General features: G+C 40.3%; 4 protein-coding genes across 5 annotated transcripts in view; 2 read left to right on the top strand and 2 right to left on the bottom strand.

Moving 5' to 3' along the window:
• phf5a (PHD finger protein 5A) overlaps positions 1–25,678 on the top strand; it is a 373,616-nt gene that overhangs the window by 99,660 nt on the left and 248,278 nt on the right. The window lies entirely within an intron of this gene.
• On the bottom strand, positions 26–8,419 carry dmc1 (DNA meiotic recombinase 1). 2 transcript variants are annotated; one of them, XM_074620742.1, is made up of 13 exons: positions 7,999–8,419; positions 6,861–6,905; positions 6,615–6,761; positions 6,399–6,466; positions 4,823–4,875; positions 4,687–4,728; positions 4,513–4,585; positions 4,269–4,360; positions 4,102–4,175; positions 2,928–3,042; positions 2,633–2,693; positions 2,418–2,534; positions 26–386 (listed from the first exon to the last, which is right to left on the bottom strand). In XM_074620742.1, the coding sequence occupies exons 1-13, from the start codon at positions 8,053–8,055 to the stop codon at positions 317–319; spliced, it is 1,014 nt and encodes a 337-aa protein (XP_074476843.1). In that variant the 5' UTR covers positions 8,056–8,419; the 3' UTR covers positions 26–316. The 2 variants fall into 2 exon arrangements, with proteins under 2 accessions (XP_074476843.1, XP_074476842.1); XM_074620741.1 differs by having other exon boundaries at positions 6,399–6,481; positions 7,999–8,418.
• Positions 9,151–12,632, bottom strand: tomm22 (translocase of outer mitochondrial membrane 22 homolog (yeast)). Its single transcript, XM_074620744.1, has 4 exons — positions 12,284–12,632; positions 10,694–10,812; positions 10,411–10,528; positions 9,151–10,222 (listed from the first exon to the last, which is right to left on the bottom strand). Exons 1-4 carry the CDS (start codon positions 12,371–12,373, stop codon positions 10,148–10,150), a joined length of 402 nt encoding a protein of 133 aa, XP_074476845.1. The 5' UTR covers positions 12,374–12,632; the 3' UTR covers positions 9,151–10,147.
• maff (v-maf avian musculoaponeurotic fibrosarcoma oncogene homolog F) lies at positions 15,598–24,253 on the top strand. Its single transcript, XM_074620743.1, is given in 4 exon segments — positions 15,598–15,678; positions 15,680–15,702; positions 20,665–20,740; positions 20,876–24,253. Coding segments are annotated over 4 exon segments (603 nt in total). The 5' UTR covers positions 15,598–15,612; the 3' UTR covers positions 21,314–24,253.

Here is a 25,678-nt window from a genome sequence, read left to right as displayed (position 1 = left end):
AAACTATAAAAACTACTCAACAAACTTGTCTTTTTTGTGTTTATTTTAACAGCTATGAAGCACAACAAAAACACTACAAAGTGTATAAATAGAATAAATACATCAAACTTACCATGGTACAAGAGTGTAACTTTAAGAAGTTATATAAAAGTTATAAAACTCAATAAATAAATATATTAATGATACTTTGTCATTGTAACTTTAAGAAGTTATATTAAAGTTATAAAACTCAATAAATAAATCCATTAATAATACTTTAAATAACTTGAAACTGACGGGAACAGGGGACTGTGCAAACAACACTTCCTTTTCTCCTTCACTCTTTGGCATCAGTGATTCCTCCAGCAGTGATGGCGAAAGTGGCCTCATTCTCAGGCATATCGGGACTAAAGGAGGGGAGATAAATGACAAGATCAGGTCATGTCTCAGCTCAGATTCAAGTCTATGCAACCACTTTCAGTTTACTCAGACTAGAACATTTTTCTTCAGTTGTTTTATTAAATCTTGCACAGCTTCTCCTGCCAGTTCATTTAAAATCGACATACTGTAAAGCCAGTCCTACACTACGCACTGCATGCTCACCATTATATCAAATCAGACCATCAAAGGTGTGTTTAAAGATACATTTTCATATCTTGACATCTACAAGTAGGCCTATGTTGATGATGAGCAGGTACAAAGATCATCGTGAAAATGGATGAGTGTTTAATACTCAATAAGTTTTGGATGGAATATTACTTTAGAACACTCGAAAAGTAATGTTTAAGTCAAAACCTTTTTAGGCTTTGAGCTTAGTGATATGAGAAAATAAAAATAACATGATAGGCAGAACACCTTGTTGTGAACACAACATCTATTTGGGTATGGAAAATCACGTCAATTTGTTTAGCTAACATGATAAGGGGAAGTAAAACTTGTAATTTGTAACTGTAATTTGCAGCGGACATTCTCGAGTATTTAAAGGTACAGTGTGTAGGATTTGGCAGCATCTAATAATAATAATAATATAATAATAAATTAAACTTATATAGCGCTTTTAGAGAACTCAAAGACGCTTAACAAAATCGGGGGAGACGGTGTGAAACAAACAGGAGACAGACGACACACACAGGCGCACTCTCATTCATACACAGGGACAAATGGGTACGGGGAGGGGGGGCTAGGAGTAGGCAGAGGAGAACAGGTGGGTTTTGAGGCGGGACTGGAATAGGGGGAGGGGAATCAGACTGTCTAATGAGTTGTGGGAGGGAGTTCCAAAGCTTGGGAGCTGCCCTGGAGAATGCTCTGTCCCCAAAGCTGCGGAGGTTGGACTTGGGGGTGGAAAGTAGACCAGCTTAGGTGGATCTGAGGGGCCGTTGGGGTTGGTAAGGGGAGAGGAGGTCAGAGAGGTAGGGGGGGGCAAGTTGGTGGAGGGCTTTGTAGGTGAAGGTCAGAATTTTGTAGGAGATCCGGTGGGAGACAGGGAGCCAGTGAAGGTCTTTCAGGACTGGGGTAATGTGATGCCAGGATTTGGTGTGGGTGAGGAGTCGGGCTGCTGCATTCTGGACCAGTTGGAGTTTGTTGATGGAGGTGGTGCTGATGCCGTACAGGAGAGAGTTGCAGTAATCAAGGCGGGAGGAGATGAAGGCGTGGATGAGCTTCTCGGCAGCGGGGGGGTGTGAGTGAGGGTCGGATCTTTGCAATGTTACGTAGGTGATAGAAGGACATTTTGAAAAGTTGGCGGATGTGGGGCTCAAGGGAGAGGGTGGGGTCAAGGATCACGCCATCTAGTGGTGTGGTTGCAGATTGCAACCAACGGAGTACCCCTCCGCTCACTCCTCCATTTCCAAGACTGTGGTAACGTGAGCTGCCGAGTGCTAAACCATGGTAACGCCGTTTGCTTCACTCAGAGGCCATCCTTACCATAATAACACAACTTCAGGAGCAACGGAAGTCAGACAGCGGCTGGCGGTACCACGGTTTAGCACTCTGCGGCTCACATTATCGCAGTTTCACAAGCGTGTCGGAGAACTACGGTGGCCTTCAGGTAACGTAAAAACATGAAAGGCTCTCTCTAGAGTCAGTGTTTGGTTTGTCCGTTTGTCTGGGCTACTGTAGAAACATGGCGGACTCTGTGAAGAGGTCCAGCTCCCTATGTAGATATGAAGGGCTCATTCTAAGCTAACGGAAACACAACAATTCTTTTTTTCTTTTCTTTCAGGTGATCATACACTAATGAAAACATAGTTATAAATATTATATTCCAATTCTGCTAATAGATCCCCTGAAATGTCACACACTGTTTCTTTATGAAATCTTTAAGGGAGAAAACCTACTAATTGTTTTGTTTTTTTAGACAATATATCTATCGTGCATTATAATTCACTGAATCAAAAAAAACTGCACTATCAGTATTATAAATAAAAACAGCCAACTACCTGTCAAATATTTTGGCAATTCTCATCTCCCCACGCCCCTTCCTCAAGCTGATCCGTGTGGTGGAGGCGTGGGCCAGGATATGCCCACCTATTGGCTTCTTGGGATCAGCTTGAAACCTAAAACAAGGACAGGAAAAAAACATCACATCGAAGCTGCAAACAATGACAGGAAACAGAATTTGGGGCACAAAACTTGTATTCAGAATGGCTCTTACGACATTCCTGCACCGGGATCAGCTGTCATTTGGTTGGTGAGAAACACTGCGACGTTGTACTCTAAGAACAACAAAAATAACAACCCCCAAAAAGTTATCGTCATTATTTGGAACATTACTCCTTTATACTTTATACATACTTGAGACCACCAGATGAGAGACACCAAGGCTGAATTAGTCAACAAACAGCAATATTAGTTTCTGCAGATGTTCCCTGTACATGCCAGATAGGATATATATGGCTGATGTTTGTGGCTATTACATATTTGCACATAACCACCCTCCTGGTTCAGACCTTCAGAGATCTTCTGCAGCCTGGAGAGCATCTGGGCCAGTTTCTGCTGCCGCTCGGCCAGCTCGCCTCGACCAGAAAAGTCGACTCTGAACAGAGCCATGATGGAGTCGATGATCTGACAACAGGGAGGAGCAGACGAAAAGGAGACTGAAAGGCTGAAAAAGCTAAGAAAGAATTTAGAATTTATGCCTGTATTTTAACAGGAAAAAACAAGAACGTGTTCGTTCAACACTACAGCCAATTATATTTGTGATAGTGTACCGCGCTCCAGGTCCGTACTCTGAATTTCTATCTGAAATCTTAGAGTTTTTTTTATCAAGTTTAGTCCTGAAAACAGATAAAGTAATTATTTTAGGTTATTTTAATATTCATGTGGACGTCAATAATGATAGCCTTAGTGCTGCGTTTATCTCATTATTAGACACCTACCCTCGACCTTGTTCTGGCATATGGCGTTGAAATTGCACATTTAATTGTCTTTCCACAGAACCTTCTTTTATCAGACCATTATTTAAATCACTTTTGAATTCTTATTACTAGACTACACACCAGTGATAGTGCTGTAGCCAAATTTAAGGAAGTGATTCCATCAGCATTAAATTCAATGCCATGTCTCAATATAACAGAGGACTCTTATGCTAACTTTAGTCCCACCCAAATTGATCATCTTGTAGATAGTGCTGCAGGCTCACTGCGAATCACACTCGATTACGTTGCCCCTCTAAATAAAAGAAGTTAATAAAACAAAGGAAGTCAGCTCCAAACATATAGGAAGGCTCTCCTTGATGCCAGAGCAGCCTGTTACTCATCATTAATAGAGAAAAATAAGAACAATCCCAGGTCTCTTTTCAGCACTGTAGTCAGGCTGACAGAGAGCCACAGCTCTATTGAGCCATGTATTCCTAAAACCCTCGGTAGCGGCAACTTCATGAGCTTCTTTAATATAAAATCCTAACTATTAGAGACAAAATTAATCACCTCCTACCCTCAACTGGTTTATAGAAAACGGTCTAGACCTGCTCTATATGAAAAGAATCTCAAAATAACTTCTGTTATGATTTGACGCTATATAAATATAAATTTAATTGAATTCTCGCCCTCCAATAGCTTCACACTAAAGCCACCAACATGATGAATATGTTAAGATGTTATTGGAGTTCATTCTTTTACTCACCAATAGTTTGAACACTCCTCCTTCCTCGTGGAATTTGGCTGCGACAAAGTCCAACAGCTCCATCTGGTGTTCACCTGAGGAGCGAGCAGGACAAAAGTTTAATACACCAAAATATTATAACCTAACAAACTGCAGTTCTCTCGTCTAAACGAACTGTATGTTCTCACTGGTGTAGGCCCGGGCGTAAAGCACGTTGTCCAGCACGGCACCGTGGTCCACATTAAACCTGTCGGCGATGTCTTTCAGTCTGTCTGGACGACTGGAGCCGGAGAGGTACAAGTCAAGGATATACACATAATAACAAACAATGATACTTCAGTGAAGCCTGAGATACAGTCGATTTTAACATCAACCAAACAGCACATCAAATGTTGTGTGGTTGTTCCCGTCATTATGAGACTATGAGGATACAAGGTGTGCTCCGTGTCGATGAAGACGATTTTCCCGCCTGAGTAGCCATCCTCCCCAGGCAGCTGAGCAGTGACTGTGGAAAGAAAAACAACTCAGACTCTGTTTTATTTGACTTGTACGGTTGTTTTATCAATCATTTTGGAGCAGCCATTTTCGGAAAGGCTCCTTACTCACCACAGAATGTGTGAGACAGCTGGGTTTTCCCTGTGCGGAACTCTGTAGGATGAAACAATGTAGTAATAGTTTTGAGTGATATTTAAACAATATAATCACACACAGTATATTTAGCTAAAGGAAGACATCTGCTCACCTCCAAAGGCCTCTGTGATAGCCATGCTCTCTATACCTCCACCCAAAAGTTTACTGCAGAGATAAAAGATAGATGTTTTAACATATTTACGTGTACTTTGAATTAGCAATATTTTAACAGATTCACAATCAGAGAAATGAAGTTATTATTTGTACTGTATCGTTTTGTATCGTATCGCAGACCATGTTGTATCGAGATACGTGTTGAATTGTCTTAGAGGGAAAGATGCAGACCCCTAGTTCTGTGCATTAATAGCACTTTTTTTATTCTGTTTCTGCCCTTTGTGATGTGCCTGAGTCTTTTTTTATTTCACAACTGAAACAATAAACATTTTTATTAAATTAATTTGCATTTGTTTAAAATGTGGCATTACCAAAAGCAAAAAAAAAAAAGGATTTAAATAGGCTGCTGAAAATGTCTATCCCATCTACACTTTCTGGTTTTAAAATCTGGCCTAATTGAACTTGTAATAGCGCTGAGGCCTGTACTACGAAGCAGGATTTGGGGTTAGCGAGGTAACCTCAGGGTTAACCCTTCAGGGTTTTCAGTCCTACAACTGTGGTTCACTTCTTACCGGGGTAGATCGCTATGGTAACTTATGCTGCACACCTAACCTGCTCCTGAGCAAGGCCTTTTGAAAGAGGGTGGGACAAGGGTCTTGTGGTATGAGGTACAATACATGCACAGTGTAGCTGGAGCTGCGGTCGTGCGTTGCGTTTGGCTCAATTTCGGCGAGTACAGACCAGATTTTACTGTGCATTTGTTAGCCCAAAGATGTGACATCTCCTCTTTTCACCCTCCTTGCTCTAAAGCAGGTTATGTTCCAGATAAGAGAACAAGTCGTATAAAAGTACCACCTACTCACCAATCAGAACTCGATGTGCAGATTGTATGATAATATTGCAAATACGAAGAAGTTACAGTCATAATCCAGGCTAAAAGCAACACAGTTTAAACTGACAAATGCAGAAAGGACAGCTGGCTGTATACTGTAGGTGTTTACCGCTTTGAATTATGTTTTTATATATTTTTTTTTTTACTTGCTCTCAAGTCCGTTTCACACCGCCGGGGATGCAGCTGAGAGAAGGCTGAAATACTCATACAAGCCACATCATCACCTAACGGCATAATGAAGTGTAATCTATTCATCCAATTTATCCTGAAAGCTTTTTATAATAATCACTGCCCCATCTAGACGACTATATCTGACTTTTGAGTATTTAAATGAATAGGTCTGTTAATTTACGCATTCACACATTGGCAATTTTATCTTTTGCCAGCTGTCCTTCCTGCATTTGGCAGCTTCAACTGTGTTACTTTTAGTCTGGATTATGTGTTGACCTTCTTCGTATTTGTCTAATATTATAGTTTGCTCTTAGTTTGTAAAATATGCCGCTCTGCTGACAGTAGACCTGTTTATGTTTGTGGTAACCACCATCATAGGACTGCTTAGTGGGATCTTGTTTGTCAGGGTTAGTTAAGCCAGATAACGAGAAGATACCCTGGGTATGTTGAACTCGCTTCGTAGTACAGGCCTCTGGTCTACACGTTATTAACATTAAGAGTATATCTTAACTCAAACTCCTGGCTCCCAGTTGTGATGTGGAACACCTGCTTCCTCTTTGCACTGTACTCAAAGGCGGTCTGGAAACCAACATTCTACAATGTAAAGAAGATTATGTCATAGGCAACATCAAATGCTCTGTAATGTTCTCCAGTAATTCAGTCTTAAAGCCACAAGAATACAGGTTGAAGAATGACATGAAATTCACAGAAGAAAATCCCCCTTTACCAGCATTTTCCCAGCAGCCTCCTTGATTTTTTCCACTTTCGCCTCTGACAGGCCCTTGATGTTGCACAAAGCCTTGCGAGTAGTCATCTGAATCCCCTTCACAGTGCAGATACCCACTAACTTCATCTTCTTGATGTCTGCCGCATTCTGTGGTCACATGTGGGGAGGGACAGAGAGATGCTCACATAGACAACTGACTTTTGATCTGACGGGGAATCTGTGTTACAGCCCTGCTTGTTTACTCACAATGCCATGTTTCTGTAGGAGGTCGATGTCTTGGAAGAAGGACTCCTGTTCGGTTCACAAAAAAAGAAAATATCGTAGTTGCTGAGGAGTAAACTTGATTATTTAAGAGAAGAATCTTTACCTTCAAAACATCTGTAGCATAACTTACTAATAAATTATCAAAACATTATTATCAAACTATTGTCATATTGTCAAAGCAACTTACAACCATTATGCATACTACAAAAGAGAGCAATCAGGATAGTAAATAATGTGGGATATAGGGAACACACTTTTTAAAGTCACATGCATTGAAATTCATGGATTTGGTCAAATTTAAAACCGAATAATTATGTTCAAAGCAAGACATAATTCACTTCAGGGCAATTTTCAAAAAAATGTTTTGTGACAGGGATGGGGGATATAATTTAAGAGGAAAATTGAATTTTAAAAAGCATTGTTCGTACAACAAAGAAGAGTATGTGTATTTCAGTCTGTGGGGTGGATTTGTGGAGTGGGTTAGGTGATGGGTTGAAGCGGAGCACAAATATAAATCACTTTAAAAAGCTGCACAAAAAAGATATTTTTGTCAGGTATATCGTTGAGGAAGAGTTGTGATAAGGGTTGCGTTAAGGGTTGGTTTATATCTACTTTTTTAACTCCGGATGGATATGTGGGTTGTAAATAAACTTGGGATGCTGTTCATATATTTAATTTGGGATGTAAATAAATCTGAGATAGAATGATAATATAATATATAAACTATGATATATGAGTTATTAGAGAAGTGAGAAAGGGGTAGGAAAATATAAGTTTTACTTCTATCTACTCCTTTTCGGACACTATTACTCTTGTTTTGTATGTTTTTATTCATTTTTATGTTTGAAATAAAGTCTTTCATTCATTCATACAGTGTTTACACCTAAATTGTTGTTTTGAATAAAAAATATTCCATTTTAATTTTAAATGATCATTAAATGTAAAGTCATGTTATATATAAATTGATATCTGTAGAGTTTGGTCATTTCAACTGTTAGCATTGGTGGCAACTTATTCTAATGTTTTAGGCTATATAACACTAGCTGTGGGGGATTTTCTAATCAGGGATGGCTACTGCAAGTTAGCAAAGATAAGAGTAATTTAAATAATATGATCTCACCTCATCATCCTGGAAACTATTATCATCTTCAACAACCTGATCCTCTGCAGCTTTCATTTTCAATGTAGTAGGGGGTTAAACGGTGAAGATCAAATGGATTAAGCTGGTCCAGTTATTGCCAATTAACAAGGATCTTTAGCCAAGGTCAGCTAAGGTCAACCAAGGTCAGCCAAGGTCAGCTAACCTTTTTAAGTAGCTAGCTCAATTGCTAACTCAGCTAGCTCTGGTCTTTAAACTGCTCACCACATAAACAACTAGTCAGTAAAACTGTCTAAGCTAGGACATTTGCTTGTTAAATTTTGTTAACTAGAAAACAACAATAATCTTGAGATACTGACTAAACAATACAAGGTTAAAAGGTTAAGAGGTTAAGAGGTTAAGAGCTCTTTAGTTCTTCAAGCAGCTTTCTGCTCAACTGGCGGGAAATCGTGATTTCTGTCCTGTTCAAGAGCAGTCGGATATTACAAATTTATCAGTTGAGCGACAAATAAACAATGGATGTGCAGTATTATGAGATCACTAACAATTAACGCCTTCAAGTGCGAATATAGGCAACTCCATAAAGTGATTTATAGCGGGCTTTGAATTTTCAAAAAAGTATCATTAGTTACTGCCAAAGAGGACATATTCCTATTACAAACCACAAAACCAGGGGCTGAAAAAGAGCAGTGAATGCAGCATTGTACACTGGCATTATAACTAGCTGTGTGCATTGTTATAGTCTTTATTGTCTAGACTCTTTGTAGTGTTTGAAAATGTATGTGCTGCATGACACAATAGTAAAAACTTTTCACAACAACCACTTTTCACTGCAGACATGTTGACATTAATTATGGCTGCATTATATTTAGGTGCTCTGGTTCCAGCTCTCAGGTAATCAAAATAAGTAATGCCATGATTGCACCTAAGCTTTTCCTGATATACAGTAAGTGAATATGTCTGATGTGGAAAAAAAAGTCTAATGGCTGTTTTGATTTGTAAACATTTTAAGAATTGAGTGAAAAAATAATCTTGTGTTCCTCTACACTCTTTTCAATACTAGAAAATATAATTAATAATATAATCATTTAGTCTGCTCTTTCATTAATAAATCTGTACTTAATGCTTTATGGGCAGTTTAATGACACAACTAACAGAAAGTAAACACTTGGCTTTCCACTTGATTTGGTGTTTTAATTGCCGCAGTCATGTTGAACACAAAACAGAGACACGGGTTTGCTTACTGAACAGAGGGAACAGATTGTAAATTCACACGGATGGCAACAGAGAACAGAAAAATAACATTCTCTTCAGATTGGACGTGTCAGGATAATATTGAGACATTTAAGCATCAAAACTTAAGTCAACCACCGCAACCAACATTTGTCCAAAACCCTATGACATGTGCGCTGTCTTAAATGACAAAATCATTTTACTTTTCACATATTATCAATGGAAAAGGACACATTGAACAGCATGGAATCTGGCGTTGTTGCATTATACAATCCATTGCAATATAATAAAACCAATAATTAAAGTGAGAGGCATTGCACTCTAACAAACGTACGAACAGGAATGCAGCACATAGGAAAAGAGTGTCATTTAGGTTGTAGAACTTCAAGAGGCCATCATGTGGACCACATTTCTATTAATAGTGTCTACAGCATGCTCCACAATGCATCGGACCGCTCTGTCAGATATTCTACTCACTTAATTCTCCATGTAGAGGTGGAACCAGCAAGCTTGTGATGATGAACAAAACTGCCGACACACTTAGTACAGCAATGTTCTTCAGACTGCAAACACCAAGACATGAAATTGGTAACCTTTTTTTCTCTCAATTTATCCACTTGTACCTTCTATTCCCTAAAGAACACATTATTTATGTTGATATAAGTATTTATTTAAAAAAAAGAAAATAGAAGCAGTGCTCCTGGAAATAAGTCTCTGCATGATGTTGGGAGTAAGGAGAGACAGTGAGAGAGAAGTGTTAATCCCATCAGCCAATCCAATACGTTGGAGTGAGCCGGTCATGCTTTTGCTTCTCTTTTTTTGTTGAACTGCAAGTTCTTTGCCCTTCTCCGTGGTCTCTCTGTCTCTCCTTGCGACCGGCCCCCGCTGTATCGCTAGCAGCAGATCTCAGCTTCATGTTGGTGGCCCTTTCTGTGTCTCACATCTTGCCAGGCGCGGGAGGCATCATGCCCGGCATCCCGCCAGACATTCCAGTGTTGGGACCCAACAGGATCTGGAAGGGAAAGAGTGGATTGTTCAAGTTGTTCATCATGTTTAATCTATTAGATTTTGCAATTTCTGCTCATACGTGCATTCACTCCTCAGCCCGTGTCAATACTTGCTTCCCCACGCCTGTAAAAGCGTAGGTGTTTGTGGCCCTCCGTCAGTTATTGGTTACCGTATGTGCACATGAACACTCACCTGTCTCTGCTGTTGTAGCTGCTGCTGCTCCAGCTGTAGTCTTTCTGTCTCGAACACAACAGGAAGCACCAAGATCATGAAGGAGGTAGTACCGACCCAGAGCGCAGAGCGGGAAAAACTGAAACAAATTAACAACCTGATTAGTTTCTGCTTCACGGACCAATGGCTTCTGCTGGGATCAGACCTACAAATTAGCGGTTAATCTCTAGATCCACTTGGCTGCCATGACACACACACACACACACACACACACACACACACACAGGTGAGACAGGAAACATACCTGTAAAACTTCTTGGCCAGTGAGACAGAGCAGTATGCAGAAGCCTCAGCAGCGGTGCGAACTGTGTCAGGGAACATCTCTGTCAGGCCCCACAACCTCTCCATCAGTGTCTCATCCAGCTGAAGGAGACACATACACAAACATCAGACATGACAATGTTGGTACAAAAAGACTGCGAGTAAGCAATCAAGCAGCATCTCATATGAATAAAAGCATGCAAACAAATAAATAAATCCACATTCATTTATCAACTTGGTAAATACAGTTTGTGCATCCGGAAGTTTGCTACAGGTTGGTATAGCTGGTGTTAAGACTGAAATATTATTTAGCTACCGTCATAACATGATGGTGAAATGTAGTCCGACCTGAGCTTTAACAGCCATATTAAGACAATTACAAAGACAGCCTTTTATCACCTGAAGAATATAGAAAGAATTAGAGGACTGATGTCTCAGCAGGATTTGGAAAAACTAGTCCATGCATTTATCTTCAGCCGACTTGACTACTGTAACGGCGTCTTTACTGGTCTTCCTAAAAAATGGATCAGACAGCTGCAGCTGATTCAGAACCTGCTGCTGCTAGAGTCCTCACTAAGACCAAGAAAGTGGATCACATCAGTCCAGTTCTGAAGTCTCTACACTGGCTCCCTGTCTCTCAGAGAATTGATTTCAAAATACTGCTGCTGGTTTACAAAGCACTAAATGGTTTAGGGCCAAAATACATTTCTGATCTTCTGCTATGTTCTGAACCATCCAGACCTCTCAGGTCATCTGGATCAGGTCTGCTTAGTGTCCCCAGAGTCACAACTAAACATGCAGAAGCAGCGTTCAGTTTTTATGCACCAACTATCTGAACAAGCTCCCAGAAACCTGCAGGACCTCCAACTCTCACTTCTTTTAAAACAAAGCTTAAAACTTTCCTGTTTGCTGCTGCCTTTTATTAAACCAGATAATGATCTTATACTGCACTAGAGCTTTTACTCTTGTGTTATACTCTATTTTAGCTTCTATCCTAGCTTTTATTTTTATTTTCTAATCTTTAATGTTTTTATAACTGTTTTAATTATGTCTTAATATTCTTTTGCACTTTGTCGCAATGTTCTTGAATGTTTATGTAAAGCACTTTGAATTGCCCTGTTGCTGAAATGTGCTACACAAATAAAGCTGCCTTGCCTTGCCTGCTAGTTAGACGAAACAATACTTTTAACTATTGTGTGTTTTGCAACAGATCAGGAAGTCAAACAGGATTCATCACAGCCAGAACAAACACCTCAGGTAGCTAGCTAGCTAGTTAGCATTGTATAGCCATGATAACTGGCCATTATTTTGCTATTGTCATAACATGATCGTGAAACGTACTGCCAGGTAGACGAAACAACACTTTTAACTACTTAACAATGTTGTATGCTTGCAACAGACTCAAACAGGTTTGTCACAGCAAGAACAGACACACAGAGGCTACTAGCTGGTTAGCATAGCTACAGCCATGCTAACTAGCCATGCTTAGCCAACAACAGCACAGTGTGCACTTTATCTAAGTTATATCTTTATTCTCTCATCTACACTTCACTAGAATGACTGAGCCACTTACATCTTCATCTTCGTCGTCGTCGATCTCGTCCTCTGGAGGCCGGGTGGACACTGGGCCCGCAGCGGGGGACAGCTCCTCGATAGCGGCCATGATGTCTGCTGCTAGCCGGCTCTCCTCTGCTCTCTGTCGGGTTGATCAGCTGTGTGTGCACGGTGGTGGAGAACAGGTCGCTGGATAACCACGCTGAGAGTCGACAGGTCGTTTGAGTGTATTTCTGATGATTTCCCCAGCGGGTGTCGTTAAAGCTGATGCTAGGAGGAGGCGTGCATCTGTTCACCGACAGTCGGAGACTCCGAGGTCACGGTGGGAAAACGTGAGGAGAGTCAGGGACGGATGACGTCATCGGGTCAGGGGTCAGTTTGTATAATCACACAGAAATAAAGTGCGCCCCCTGCTGCAGCGGGGACGGTCAAATAGCAGCCTGTTGGTGGCAATACATGTAATGTTATTAAACCTGCAGTAGGCAGAATGTTGTTTGCATCATTGGGTAAAGAAATTTCATCATAATCTTTCAGCATATTGTAATTCAAGTGTTCTGAGAGAAAACTAGACTTCTGCACCTCCTCATAGATAGATAGATAGATAGATAGATAGATAGATAGATAGATGGATAGATAGATAGATAGATAGATAGATAGATAGATAGATAGATAGATAGATAGTAACTTTATTGATCCCGAGGGAAATTCAAGTTTCCAGCATCACAGTTCCATAGTGCAAAACATGTTAGTAAAAAGGCAGTACAAAAGTTAGTAGTACAAAGTACAAAAAAATATACCAGATATAAAAATACAAGGAGATGAAGAAAACTGTTAAAAGTGAATATAGTGCAGGGTAACAACTGTGATACAGGACTATTAAAAAAGTGAATATAGTGCAGAAGAGACTGTTAAAAATGAATATAGTGCAGGGTAACTCCAGTAGCTTAGTCTATGAAAGTGCACTCTGTGCATTATTATCTGTCCTGCGGACCGTCCTCCTTTCTTGGCTCTGTTTTCAGGCTCTGTTTTCAGGCTTTAGAAAAATCTAGCCAGGAGTTGAATCAGCATTGCTGGAGCACTAGTACTTAGTTATAACACTTATTAAGGATTAGGAGAACACCCCAAAATGGTTAGAACATTAATAAAGCATTGGTACAATCGTACATTGTTAAAAGAGCAACAACATAGCAAAAAGGGTACCACATTTTGGTTATTTGTTATATGGTCTATTTTATACTTGACATGACTTGACTGTTTTGCCACACAGCGTAGCTGGGTAACAATCAGGGAATATATCACTATAGAAATATTCATATTTCCCCTTATGGGTCAATGTAGCCACGTCCCAATGAATGGTATTCACTCAAAATATGTACAGTAGAGTTCAGAGTGGAACATTTGCTCCTATGTTCAATGTAAATTGGCAACTGCAGGTACATTGACAATATATTTTGGCCATTTATAGATATAGGGTGAATTAGCCTAATGTAGGACATTTTTTGCACTCCAGATTTTTGGAATATATTGTGATATGAAGCCAATATATTAAATACAAACCCAGTACCACTCTGAAATCCCCAGGATGTATCCTAATTAAACCGAAAAAAGGAAATGCAGATATCACAGTCAAAAAAGAAATGGTAGATATATGAGTACTCTAATGCCAAGTTTTCACAGACAAATTTAGATTTTCTAATGTGGGACAATTATGTCCGAAATGTGGGACAGTGAAAAGTCTGTTAAAAGGCCTAAATCACCTTAATTAATGTACAAAACACTCAAGGCTAAATGTGCAATCCCATGTTCAAAGTTATTGCTGTTACAAAACCTTGGCTTATGTGTGTGGATGTTACAAAGAGAATCGAACAACATCAAACAAACAGTAAGACTATAAATACTAATAAATAAAGAATAATGAATAAAGACTATAATAGTTTTGAAGCATTTAGGCGTATTTGAAAGACATTAAATATATCAATAGTTGTATTGACTTTTTTGTTTGAGGAAGACCTACAACCACTTGACTTTAGGTGTCCCACTTTACGGCAACGCACCCTCTACTTGAATTGAGCATATTCTGAAGTAGGCTATTTGTGAAACATGTTTTTCCTCTAAGGATTTTCATTTATCATTTTTTATTGGCAGCTACATAATGGTTCCAGGAAACTTAAATGTCCTGCTGTATGTAAGATAAGATATTCCTTTATTAGTCCCACAGTGGGGAAATTTGCAGTGTGATATTGCACAGTGAGAATGAAATGAAATTCCACCTGAAAATATCAGGTTATTGTCAGTTTTATAACTTATATAACTTATAACTTTATAATATATAACTTTATAACTTGTAACTAAATAAAATAAAGTAGTCCCAGCCCTTATAATTTCCTGAGTTAGAAAAAGAGACACATAATGGATAAACCTCTATATGGTTGTATTTGGTGCAGCAGTGAAATAAATTCTGCCCTAAAATGCCCTTTTCAGCACTTTTACTGTGAACTATGAGTATCTGTGTTTGTGGGTTTTAGCTTTAGTGCTTGTTTTTATTGTTGGATCCAGCTTGATTGTTAACATCCCCATCATATGGCTTCTAATGTTAAAGGTCCCATATTATGCTCATTTTAAGGTTCATACTTGTATTTTGTGTCTCTACTAGAACATGTTTACATGCTGTAACGTTAAAAAAACAACTTTATTTTCCTCATACTGTCGGCCTGAATATACCTATATTTACTCTCTGTCTGAAACGCTCCGTTTTAGCGCATTTCGACGGAATTGCAACAGGATTGTGTTGCTAGGCAACAGCTTGGGTCCGTGTGTACTTCCTGTCAGCTGGTGACATTCACATCCACTGCAACAGGAATAAACTGGGACACATTTAGAATGTTTACGTTTAAAATCTGTATAAAGGGTCTAAATATTGTATATTTGTGACATCACAAATGGACAGAAATCCTGACAGCTTGTTTCAAGTGCAGAGTGTCTGTATACGGGCGGTGTGTATTTCCCTGTGGATTGAGCGTTTTGATACTTTCACAGTATTTATATAGGACTTAAGCCTGCTTTATAATAAAAACACGTTAAGATCTCACTTTTTTTATAATATGTCCCCTTTAAATAGTGTCAGTAAAGCGTGACTTTAAAGCCTCTCCCAGCAGTGTGTTATAATCTGTTTCCAGAGAGCAGTTGTTGTTCCTAGGAACAGGAGAAAGAGGGGCTGGTCATGGAAAAGTTCTGGATGCAGGAGGGATTCCTTGTTTACATCCTCCCGGAGTACGCCGCGGGGGCGGGGTTTGGCTCCGCCCTCATTCTTTTAGACCTGACGTCATTGTCGCTCTGTGTTTTTTGTGAATGAAAGAATCCAACCTCAGAGAGCAGCGGAGTAATTCCGGGAAAAGGCGGACTGACATTTTGTCGCCCAGAGTCGCTTCGACCCAGCAGGTAAAATAAACATTTCTTATTATTAATATGTAGCTGGAATATTGTTATAAACAGGCGAACACTTAAAGGACGTGTCTCCACCGGTGAGTTGACTAGCCGACCAACCAAAGGACGTGTGAGGTAGCAGGCAGCTGTTTGCTTTAATCTGCTTTAACGTTAGCTCCTCACAAGCTAGCATGCTAACAGTCACTAGCATGTTCAAGACGAGGCGGACTATTTGACCTCGTTATTCATATTTACGCCTTTATACTAATATCATTTGACAGCCAGGTGATATTCCCACTTCCCATTTTAAACTGTATGTTTTAAAACTATTTAAATAGGTTATTTAAAGCCTTATAAGATGGATGTCGTAGGGTCACTCGTGATGGCTGTTTACTACTATAGCAACAGCAGCAGCAGCTCCTCTCTCTCTATAAGGGTCCGGCTGGCTTCTGGAGGTAGCTAGGTGAATAAATACAGTTCACACGGGTGGTATGTGTTCAGTATTTGTTTATGTAGTCGTTTAATATCAAACTGAGTACATATTAGAGTGTTTAACTTTATAAAACCCCGCTAACTAGCGGTAGTTGTAGCTGTGTGGTGCGTTCACTTGTTGCTGTTCTAGTCCGGTAGAAAGAGTACTACGTGCTCTAAAGTGATCTTTATAGTGAGCTAATAAACGTGGATATCCTGTGTTGTTTTGGCAAACACACACAGAGAGAGAGAGAGAGACAGTGGTCACAGCTGGTTTTTCCTGGGTATTTTGGACTGACTGGCAAGTCTTGGCGGAGCTGTGTGTATTGCTGAATCACCGTGACTTTACGAAACGGCGGTCTCATCGTCCACCGGCTGGTTGGACAACCAGCAACCAGCTTATTGCTGCAACATCCAACTTCCCACGCATGTCGGGAAATGCAGTTTATTGTCATGCAAACTACAGATACCATAACAGGGTCTTTTTATTGAGCTTATATGGGTCAACACCTACTGTACTACGAGTTGGCAGGCCTACATGTACAGTTAATGCCTCATTGTACTATTATGAAGTCAAGTCTTTAAGATAAGATAAGATGAACCTTTATTAATACCCAGAGTGAAATTCAGGTGTCAAAGCAGCAACATCAGCAAAACATCAGCAAACAGAGTGAAACACAGGAGAGGTAAAGGTATACAACAATTATAAAAACAATAATAGAGATATAAAAGATACAGAGTGAATGGGTGAACATAGTGTTGTCTACACTATGTTCACCCATTAATAATAAATGTAGTATGTACAATAAATAAATGTAATATGTACATATGTGCAGTCTATAAAGTTGTATATATAATAATATAATAAAATTCAACTTATATAGTGCTTTTCATGGACTCAAAGACGCTTAATATAGGATGTATAGTGTAAAGTGTGCCAGTGGTTAGAGTCAAAGATGGTTGCAGATAGTGCGTGTTTAAAGTTCTCAAAGTCCTCATAGTTCTCATATGGGGGTCAGCCTTGGTTGTGGAGTCTGATGGCTACCAGCATGAAGGACTGACCCAGGCGCTTTGTTTTGTGCCGAGGTGGGGTGAGTCTGTGGCTGAAGGTGCTCCTCATCCTTTAGGGAACTGTAACTGAAAGCAAGAGTCCCCCCTCAAAAATGAAAGCGGTGAAGTGGTTCCTCCTCCTGCCTGCATGGCAGCATGGTTAGCTGTGTTGGGAGTCCAGTTTGTTTTCTGACATGTGGCTGGAGAGCGGCACAAATCAAATCTTCTCTTTATATCCACTGGTTATGTATGTAGGCTACTCTGTATACACTAATGTTTAGGCCTACATTGTTTTTAAATTTACACAGTTTTGAGTCCAGGAACAAAAAGGCCTAGTAGTAGTCAAATTGAAAATGAAAGTAGCCTAATTTATAGACGTGTAATATCCTTTTATAAGTGGGGGTCGTAAATGTGATGAAAGTCAGCATATCGCATTCGAAAGCAAGCAAAAAATCAACTGAAATTATCTTAAATAATTCACACTAAATTAGTCAAAGCTGCAGTGGGAAGAAATGGAGCAAATATGATTTTAAAAAAGTTATTTTTATAAAACGGTCATCAGATCCTGACAGTAGTGCATTAGACAGGTAATCTGAAAATAATCATGTTCCTCTGTGTCCTCTGGTGTTCCTAACGGCGTCTGCAAGATTTCACAGACCGGAGGAAAACAAGCAATCAGAGCCGAGCTGGAGCCTTGCCGTCTCTGAGCAGCTGTCAAACACTCGTGAACTCCAATCAAACGGTCAAACTAGGCAGCGCTGATCAAATATGAATCAATGGCTGCGGTCGAAAAGTCCTTTTTGCTTAGGGAGGTTCCTAACGAAGTGAAATGACCCTGGAAGTATCTCTGTAGCAGCCATGATAACAGCTGAATTCTCGAAATGCTAAGGAAAGGTGCTTCAATGCTTCCTTTATTATCACCCTTAGCTTAGGATACACTGGACCATCCTTTACGAAAGGAAAGGACTTTACGAAAGGAAAGGAGAGAATAACATCCCACAATTCCTTGCGGCCGCAGCATTTAAAGCGACGCACCATTCGGCCGTTCATGATAAAAAACGATATGCTTAAGAACAACAAATAAAATGAACAGTAAACATATAGCAAACAAATAATCAACATAAATAAATATTACGTGTCCGAAAAGGAGTAGGAAGAAGTACAGCCTACACTTATATGGTCCTACCCTTCTCCATAACTCAAACGGTTAACTCAATATTTATCATTTATTCCTTTGTTTATTTCAATTCCAACCTTGGTAATGAGGTGATATTTTTCACCGGTTGTCCACGTTAGGTCAGCTAATCCTTTATTATCTGTTGATGTAAAGTGTTCCAGCAGCAGGAGGACCTGCAGTATCTCTCTTCACACATCGCGGGGGAAACAAACCGTCACTGAAAGACCTAGCGCCTTTTGTAAGCCATCTTCAGAACATTGTAGTTTTACCACGGCAGATTCACGTCACTAACACCCGCCGCCGTCGCATCATGATTACGGAGCCTAGTGAGAGAGCAGTCGGATTCTCTTAACACATCATGTAGTGTACTGTTTAGCTGTAAAATGAGGAAGTTTGTGACCCGGCAGCCATGTTGAGATCAGTTTAGGAGATACCAAGCACCGCCCACCAGCCGGAGCAAACTTTCTCATTTTACAGCTAAACAAGATGTTTCTGACAACATTTGAGGAGAGAAATAGGCATTACAGTAACAGAATATTGATTCATATTTGATCAGCATTGCCTAGTTTTACTGTTTGATCGGAGTTCGCGAGTGATTGACCCCGCTGCCCCCGCTAGCTGCCTCTGTTGAATGAACAGCCAATAGGAACGCTCTCTCTCTCTCAAATGACCTGTGATTGGTCAAAGTCTCCGGTCACGGCTACATTTTTAAAGCCTGAAAACAGAGCCACGAGGAGGAGCAGAAGTCTAGTCATCTCTCAGAACATTTGAATTACAAAATGCTGAAAGGTTATTATTGAATTTTTGCCCAATGATGCCAAAAATATTCTGCCTACTGTGGGTTTAATCTAAAATATTTATAAAATTCAAAGATTCACAACAACAGATTCCCCAAAAGTTTCTGTCACATACCGCTTTTAAAATGAAGAGAGCATGACCGCATCTTCAAGATTGTGTTGTTGATAGATTAACAAGAGGAAAGAGACAAAAATAAGTGTCAAAGATCATATAACACGCCGGTACCCAGCGCAGACATCAAGAAGTGGTGAAACTCAGCTGCAGATCAGTCTGTTTCTCAAAAGAAAAAAGGAGTTAGCTCATCAGTGAAGCTCTGCAGTATCATGCAACCACGCTTGTTAACATTTTGTTGCGGGTTTTTTTCTACACTTCTGGGCAACAAAGAGACTAAATGAAAGCCCACTCACTTGAAAAAAGAAAAATCCAATGTTGCAACAAATATGAAAGTTCACACTTTCGCTCTCCAAAAGCCATGTGGGAAAACCCCCCCTGTGGTTTGATGATGTCAAAGTAGACCTTAATTAAATGTTAATGTCAAAAGATATTTTTTGCCACGCAGTCAACAACAGGGTATAGCTCCTCGTCAGCATACCGCGGGGCCGTTTCTAACTCTGCGTGCTCTGGTCGGGATGGAGGCGAAGCTGATGTTGCTAAAATAGAAGTTGAAGTGCAGAGTTATTTTATCAACATGACGGCAATCTGCAACCAAATCAACCAAGGAGTGACTCAGGGGGAAAAGCAGTTTACGTTGGCCCGGGTAGATGTTGGACTTTAATCCCACACAATAAAATTTGTGAGCTGACCTTAAGAGGAGTGGAGGAAGTCCCCACGCAGTCTATGTGAACTGCTCAGCAAGAAGAACGGGAGAAAATTTCCAAATACAGTGAGACGGCACAGACTTAAACACTCACTCACTGCTGTTATTACAGGTTGTTTACTGGAAGCAGCAATTTAAGTGGTTTCATTTTAGGTTTCAAGGCAATGTCGAGGTTACTGTAATGTGTTCCTTTTCACTTAAATGTCTCTTGAAACGGTGAGAAATATACCGCCGCAATAGTTGCCTGTCCTTTTTTCACAGTGAAAGTTTAGAACCGTTGGTGTGTGTGTTGACAAGAGGAAGTGTCGGGTGGAATTGGTTAGGACACCTGCTTTGAGCAACCAAAGGGCAACCACGTGATCACTTCCTCCTCACTATTCCAGCTAACTGAGTAGAAGCCATGTCGCTTGTTTCAAAACCTCCTCTTCCTTTTTTAATATCAAACCACACAGTTTGATGAGCGAGCGCGATTGGAGAAGCATGAAAGATCTGTGGCTTCTCCTTTTCCTTTATCGTGCATGACTGGCTGGTCTTGTGAGCGGATGGGAAATGTCAGGGCCAGATCTGGACTAAAACAGCATGATGTCCGGAGTCACATGTGATGATAATAACGTACCTTTTTGTTTGTTTGTGTGTGTGTGTGTTCCGTTTCTGTTTCTTCCAGAGTGTCTTTATCTGTGTTGGCTGGTGCTTGGGGGAGTCGAATCATGACATCAGAAAGAAACAGCAAAGCCCTGAAGGTAACACACAGCCTGAAACGAAACTCACGGTTGTTATCTCAAGAAGAATGAGTCGTGTTTGGACTATTTGTACAAGAGAGGAAATGTTGAAAAGAAGTTTTACTCAGCTCCCTATTTCCCCCTCTTTCTCTTCAGGTGAAACAGGAATGTGGCGAGAACGTGCCCGTCCTGTCGGACAACGAGCTCATGTCCCTCACAGTACGAGAGCTGAACCTCCACCTGCGCGGCATGTCCCGCGACGAGATCCAGAAGCTGAAGCAGCGCCGGCGCACCCTGAAGAACCGGGGTTACGCCGCCAGCTGCCGAGTCAAGCGGGTGTCCCAGCGCGAAGCCCTGGAGCTGCAGAAGACGGAACTCCAGAGGGAGGTGGAGAGGCTCGGGGCGGAGAACGCCGGCATGAGGAAAGAGCTGGAGGGGCTCGGCGCGCGCCTGGCCGCGCTCCAGAGGTTCGCCCGCGGCCTGGAGGCCGGAGGGGGCAACCTGCTAGCTACGGCGCCGCGCCTCAACACCGCCTCAGTCATCACCATCGTCAAGAGTCCGCCTCAGCCACAGAGAGATCAGAAGCCGTCCTAGAAGGAGCTGCTGGACCTGGGGGGGGGCGCACAACATGCAATGCAAACACACATATATATACTATACACACACACGCCGGAGAACAGGAAGACGATTTTAGTAGGAAAATACTAAGCACTTGTCTGCGTTACGCCTCGTTCACATTTTTTAAATTCTATAGGATTCATATATGCAGGAGTGTTGACGGAGTGGCGTGTGACGTCACCTAACAGACAACAGCTATGCTTCGTTTTCTAAAGCAAGGGGCTTTGGAAAAACAGTTGAAAACCCATCTTGGACCGGTGGAGGTGTCCTCCACTTAACGCCGTTTTATGACACTGCAGCTTAGTTGACTGAAATTTTACTTATTTCGATTTATGTCCGGAAAGATGCAGCAGGTTCAATGTGAACGAGGCGTCGAGCACTGATGCACTCACAGTCATCACACACGCACAAAAACCCCTCACACTCAAGACTAACTGGACTCTGACTGAAGCCAGAACCAACACAACCAGAGTTACTGTACATGTTTTTCACTGCTCAACAAAAAACCCAGCTCTGTTCAAGACGCTGGTGCTCTCCGATTGTGCTACCGCAAGGCTTCTCTCTCTGCTTCAGGTTGTTATGGCACCCGACCAACAGCGAAAACGCCAGGGCGGAGCGGACGCGTGTTCAGCTTCCTCTAGCTCCACGACGCCTGCATTCCTGGTTCAGTCTGTAGCTGTTTCTCATACCAGCCCAGGCCTCTCTGCTACCGTGCAAGGAAAGTTGGGCAACACTTCATTTTATAGGTCACCAAATTTCACGTAATTAGGTGATAAATAGAAAGTAACCTATTTGAAACTTCTTTGGAATTACTCCCAAATTACCTCAATATTTACCTCAAAATTTTATCAAAAATGACTTTATTGTAAACATTATTTAATAATTATATTCCGCTATTTCCCCAATAGCTGGTAATTTATTTAATAAATTTCTCTGAATCATGACATTAGCTACCAGGTTACATCAGTGTAGACAATAAGTCACACAATGGTGCGATTTGTGCCTGATCAGAAGTGTCTTCTATTAGTTTCCCACCTCTGATGAAGAGCAGCGCACAGCCGCTTCTCAAGCCTATGGGCCCTATTTTAACCATTATATGCTAATTTATTAAATGATGTTTATAATAATGTAATTTTCGATACATTTTGAGGTAAATATTTGGGTAATCTGGCAGTTATTCCAAATAAATTTCATTTTTTTTTTGCTAATTATCACCTAATTCCCATGTAATTTGCGGACGTATAAAATGAAGCGTTGTCGAAAAAGTGTCCCAAAGTATGATTCATTCACTTTTGTTAGTCATTAACGCAGAGTTTCTCAACCTTTGGTGTCACTTGGTATGCAGGCGGGGTCACGGGAGGAGACTAATAACTGCTTGGGTCATGAGGATTCTTGGGAGCAAAGAATGGCCACACAGTTCAGAAGAAAGGTTGAGAAACGCTGCATTCGTTCAATCAAGCGGTTTCTTAGTTTTTTGGGACTCACCTGCCACTACTTCCTACCTGTTCTACAAAAGTAGTTTTTGTACTGCTTGTGTACACATTTTCTCACATTAATGCAGTGCCTTCAGTGTATGTCGGGAGGGAGAAGAAATACAAACCTAAGAGGGGGAAAGGGTAAAAACAGATCATCGTTGACCGCACAGTTCTTTCTTTAGGATATGTTTCTTGAGCTATAATCCCACATTGCTCATTTCACAATCCCTACTGTGCAGTAACTTTGCTACAGTCTGCTGTGGCTTCCTTTTTTTTCTTTCATATCTGGTAGACTCCCAACAACAGATGTTGGTCATTTTTGTTTGCTACAAACGTGTAACAGCGGAGTCGCATCTGGTAGGAATTACGCTCAAAAGTCGATGCAAAATCCTCCGCACACATTCCCGTTTTGTGTTCTTTATTTGTAATGTTTGTACGTGCCGTTGAGAGACGAAAATGTTGAGTGACATTTATCAGAGATATATTCTATATTTTATTTGTATTTAAAGGTAGATGTTATGAAAAGACAAGCTAACGAGTGCTGTGATGTTCTACGTGTTTTCAGAAGTACTTACTTATGACTAGTCCGGGGATATTCTCATGTCTAATTATTGTGTTTGTGTGGCAACGATGATTACTTTACAAAAATGTTAATTATTATTATTAGCTATGTAGAAATATGCTCAAAGCCAATGGCCATATTGCTGTATGATGATTCTTTTTTTTTGTTTGTTTGTTTGTTTGTTTGTGTGTGTGTGTGTGTGTGTGTGTGTGTGTGTGTTTTTTGCCATGTTTGTACTGGCTTGTCATAGTGGATTCTTGGAGGGATATTATTTTTCTATGATGATTTGTATGTTATTTTGTGTGAAAAATTAAGGTCACTTCTGTATTGGCTGGGTGGGCAGATCCACAGGGTGTTAAAGGAAAACAGGAAAAAGATGGAGACGAGGAGGAGATAAGAAGAAGGTTGAGGAGTTGGAAGAATGATGGAGAAAGAAAGTAGGCAAGGTCGGACTGGGAAAAGGAAGGTGGAGAGGTGGTGCTTTATTCACTTGAAAACCTCCGTCAGTCGCAGGCCTGTTTCAGCCAAATGACATGCTCAAACAGGCTGGCGTCTCACGGGAGTCCAGGCCACTGAATAGTGCTAGCAATATCATTTATAAGCAGGCATTGTAACACATTAGTCTGTGTGGACAAGTAACTCCTTAAGATATGAGGCATATATTTAGCTATATGAATATCAGTGTGGCAAAAAGCATTTATTCTCAATATTTTAAACGTCTCACATCTGTCAAAACTGTGCTGGATGTTTTGTAATACCTGCAAAACAAAAAAATGGTTTTTGTATTTATTACTTGTATTTTTTCTATTGTGAAAATTTAAGTACATTGTCTATTTTATATATTAATTATAATAAATGTTGTACATATTGTACATAAAACGGCGTGTTTGTGGTTGTGGGCTGGATTGGCGCAGTAGGTGCACACACACATGTGGTACAGAAAGGAAGTGGATCTACAGGATGTGTTGCAAAAAAGTTATCTCAGGATCAGAAGACTATATATGTATTTACATGTTCATTTTTTTTTTTAATGTGAGAAGACTTATTTCTCTTCATTTTGTGACTAATTAAAAACAAGTCAGTAATTCACATGCATCCCATACATCCTTTTGTGCAGTACCATGCCACCAAATAATGCTGACTCAGATACACCAGCACTCTGTTGATGTTTACTTGTACAGTATGTGGATGTCATACATGAGTAATATTAATTTTGAAAGTACTAGAGCATCAACATTCATAGATTGTTTGTTTTTTTAATATACACTTATTTTAATTGTGATCCCTTACAGTAGATACTTCTGAAAAAAGAAAGTGAAAGTATCAAACAATATAATAGCTCCCTCCCACCCCACGATCCCAACTTCTCAAAAAAATGAATTAATAAAACTATATAAAAAATAATCACAGTAGTAGTTATATCTTTAGTTAATTATTTATCAATATATATAGATTAATGGCCTTATAGCACAAAATAAAGTTTTTCACAGCATCGGGTGGTGAAAAGAGTGAAAGGCGTCCCTATTGTGATAGGAAGCAATGAGGTTATGGGAAATATCTTCTAATTCTCTTCTTCTAATAAGTCTTAATTTTTAATTTATTACCACTGTCGTACACGGAGGTTAATTATCCTGTTTAATTCTAAACATTTTGGCATGTTAAACATGTAGCAACATATTCATGGGAAGAAACACAACTAAAAGCTTGTGACAACAATTTCTACCAAAACACAACTGCGAACACCAATCAACTAAATGACACAGCAGCAGAAACACCCTACCGGTGCATGCGCTCGTAGTGGTGCAAGCGATTTTGCTACCCACACAAACAATTACGGTCATTATGAAAGCTGAGGCTCCACAGATTCCAACGGTATAAGTCTTATCACTCTGACCAAAATTCACAGAAGAAAAAAAAAAATTCACTTTATATACAGCTATAACCATAAATGATGTCTTACTTTTTGCTGTTTTGTGATCAAAAGTTGTGTTTGAGGGCTTGTCAACGCTGCTAATGGCTACTCCAATGCCTCTGGATCGTTCGTTTTTGAGTCGATTCCTGCCGTCTGTATTCATTCGCATGGCATGGAGGAGCATTTGCACTCTGCCTTCCTCCAGCATCGTATAGCCTATCCTCAGCCTTCCATGTGGCTGTATTCGAAACCGCATGCTATACTAGCAGTACGTACTGATTTGGCCAAAATGTAGTATGTAGTATGCAAACAAAAGCAAAATCTACAGTATGCCAAAAATACCCAGATGTCGTACTGATTAAGAACAAAATCTCCAGTATGCATCAGACCAG

This window comes from Sebastes fasciatus, chromosome 20, assembly GCF_043250625.1.
Source record: "Sebastes fasciatus isolate fSebFas1 chromosome 20, fSebFas1.pri, whole genome shotgun sequence".
Taxonomy (NCBI): Eukaryota; Metazoa; Chordata; class Actinopteri; order Perciformes; family Sebastidae; genus Sebastes; species Sebastes fasciatus.
This window is presented reverse-complemented; position numbering and strand designations above follow the sequence as displayed.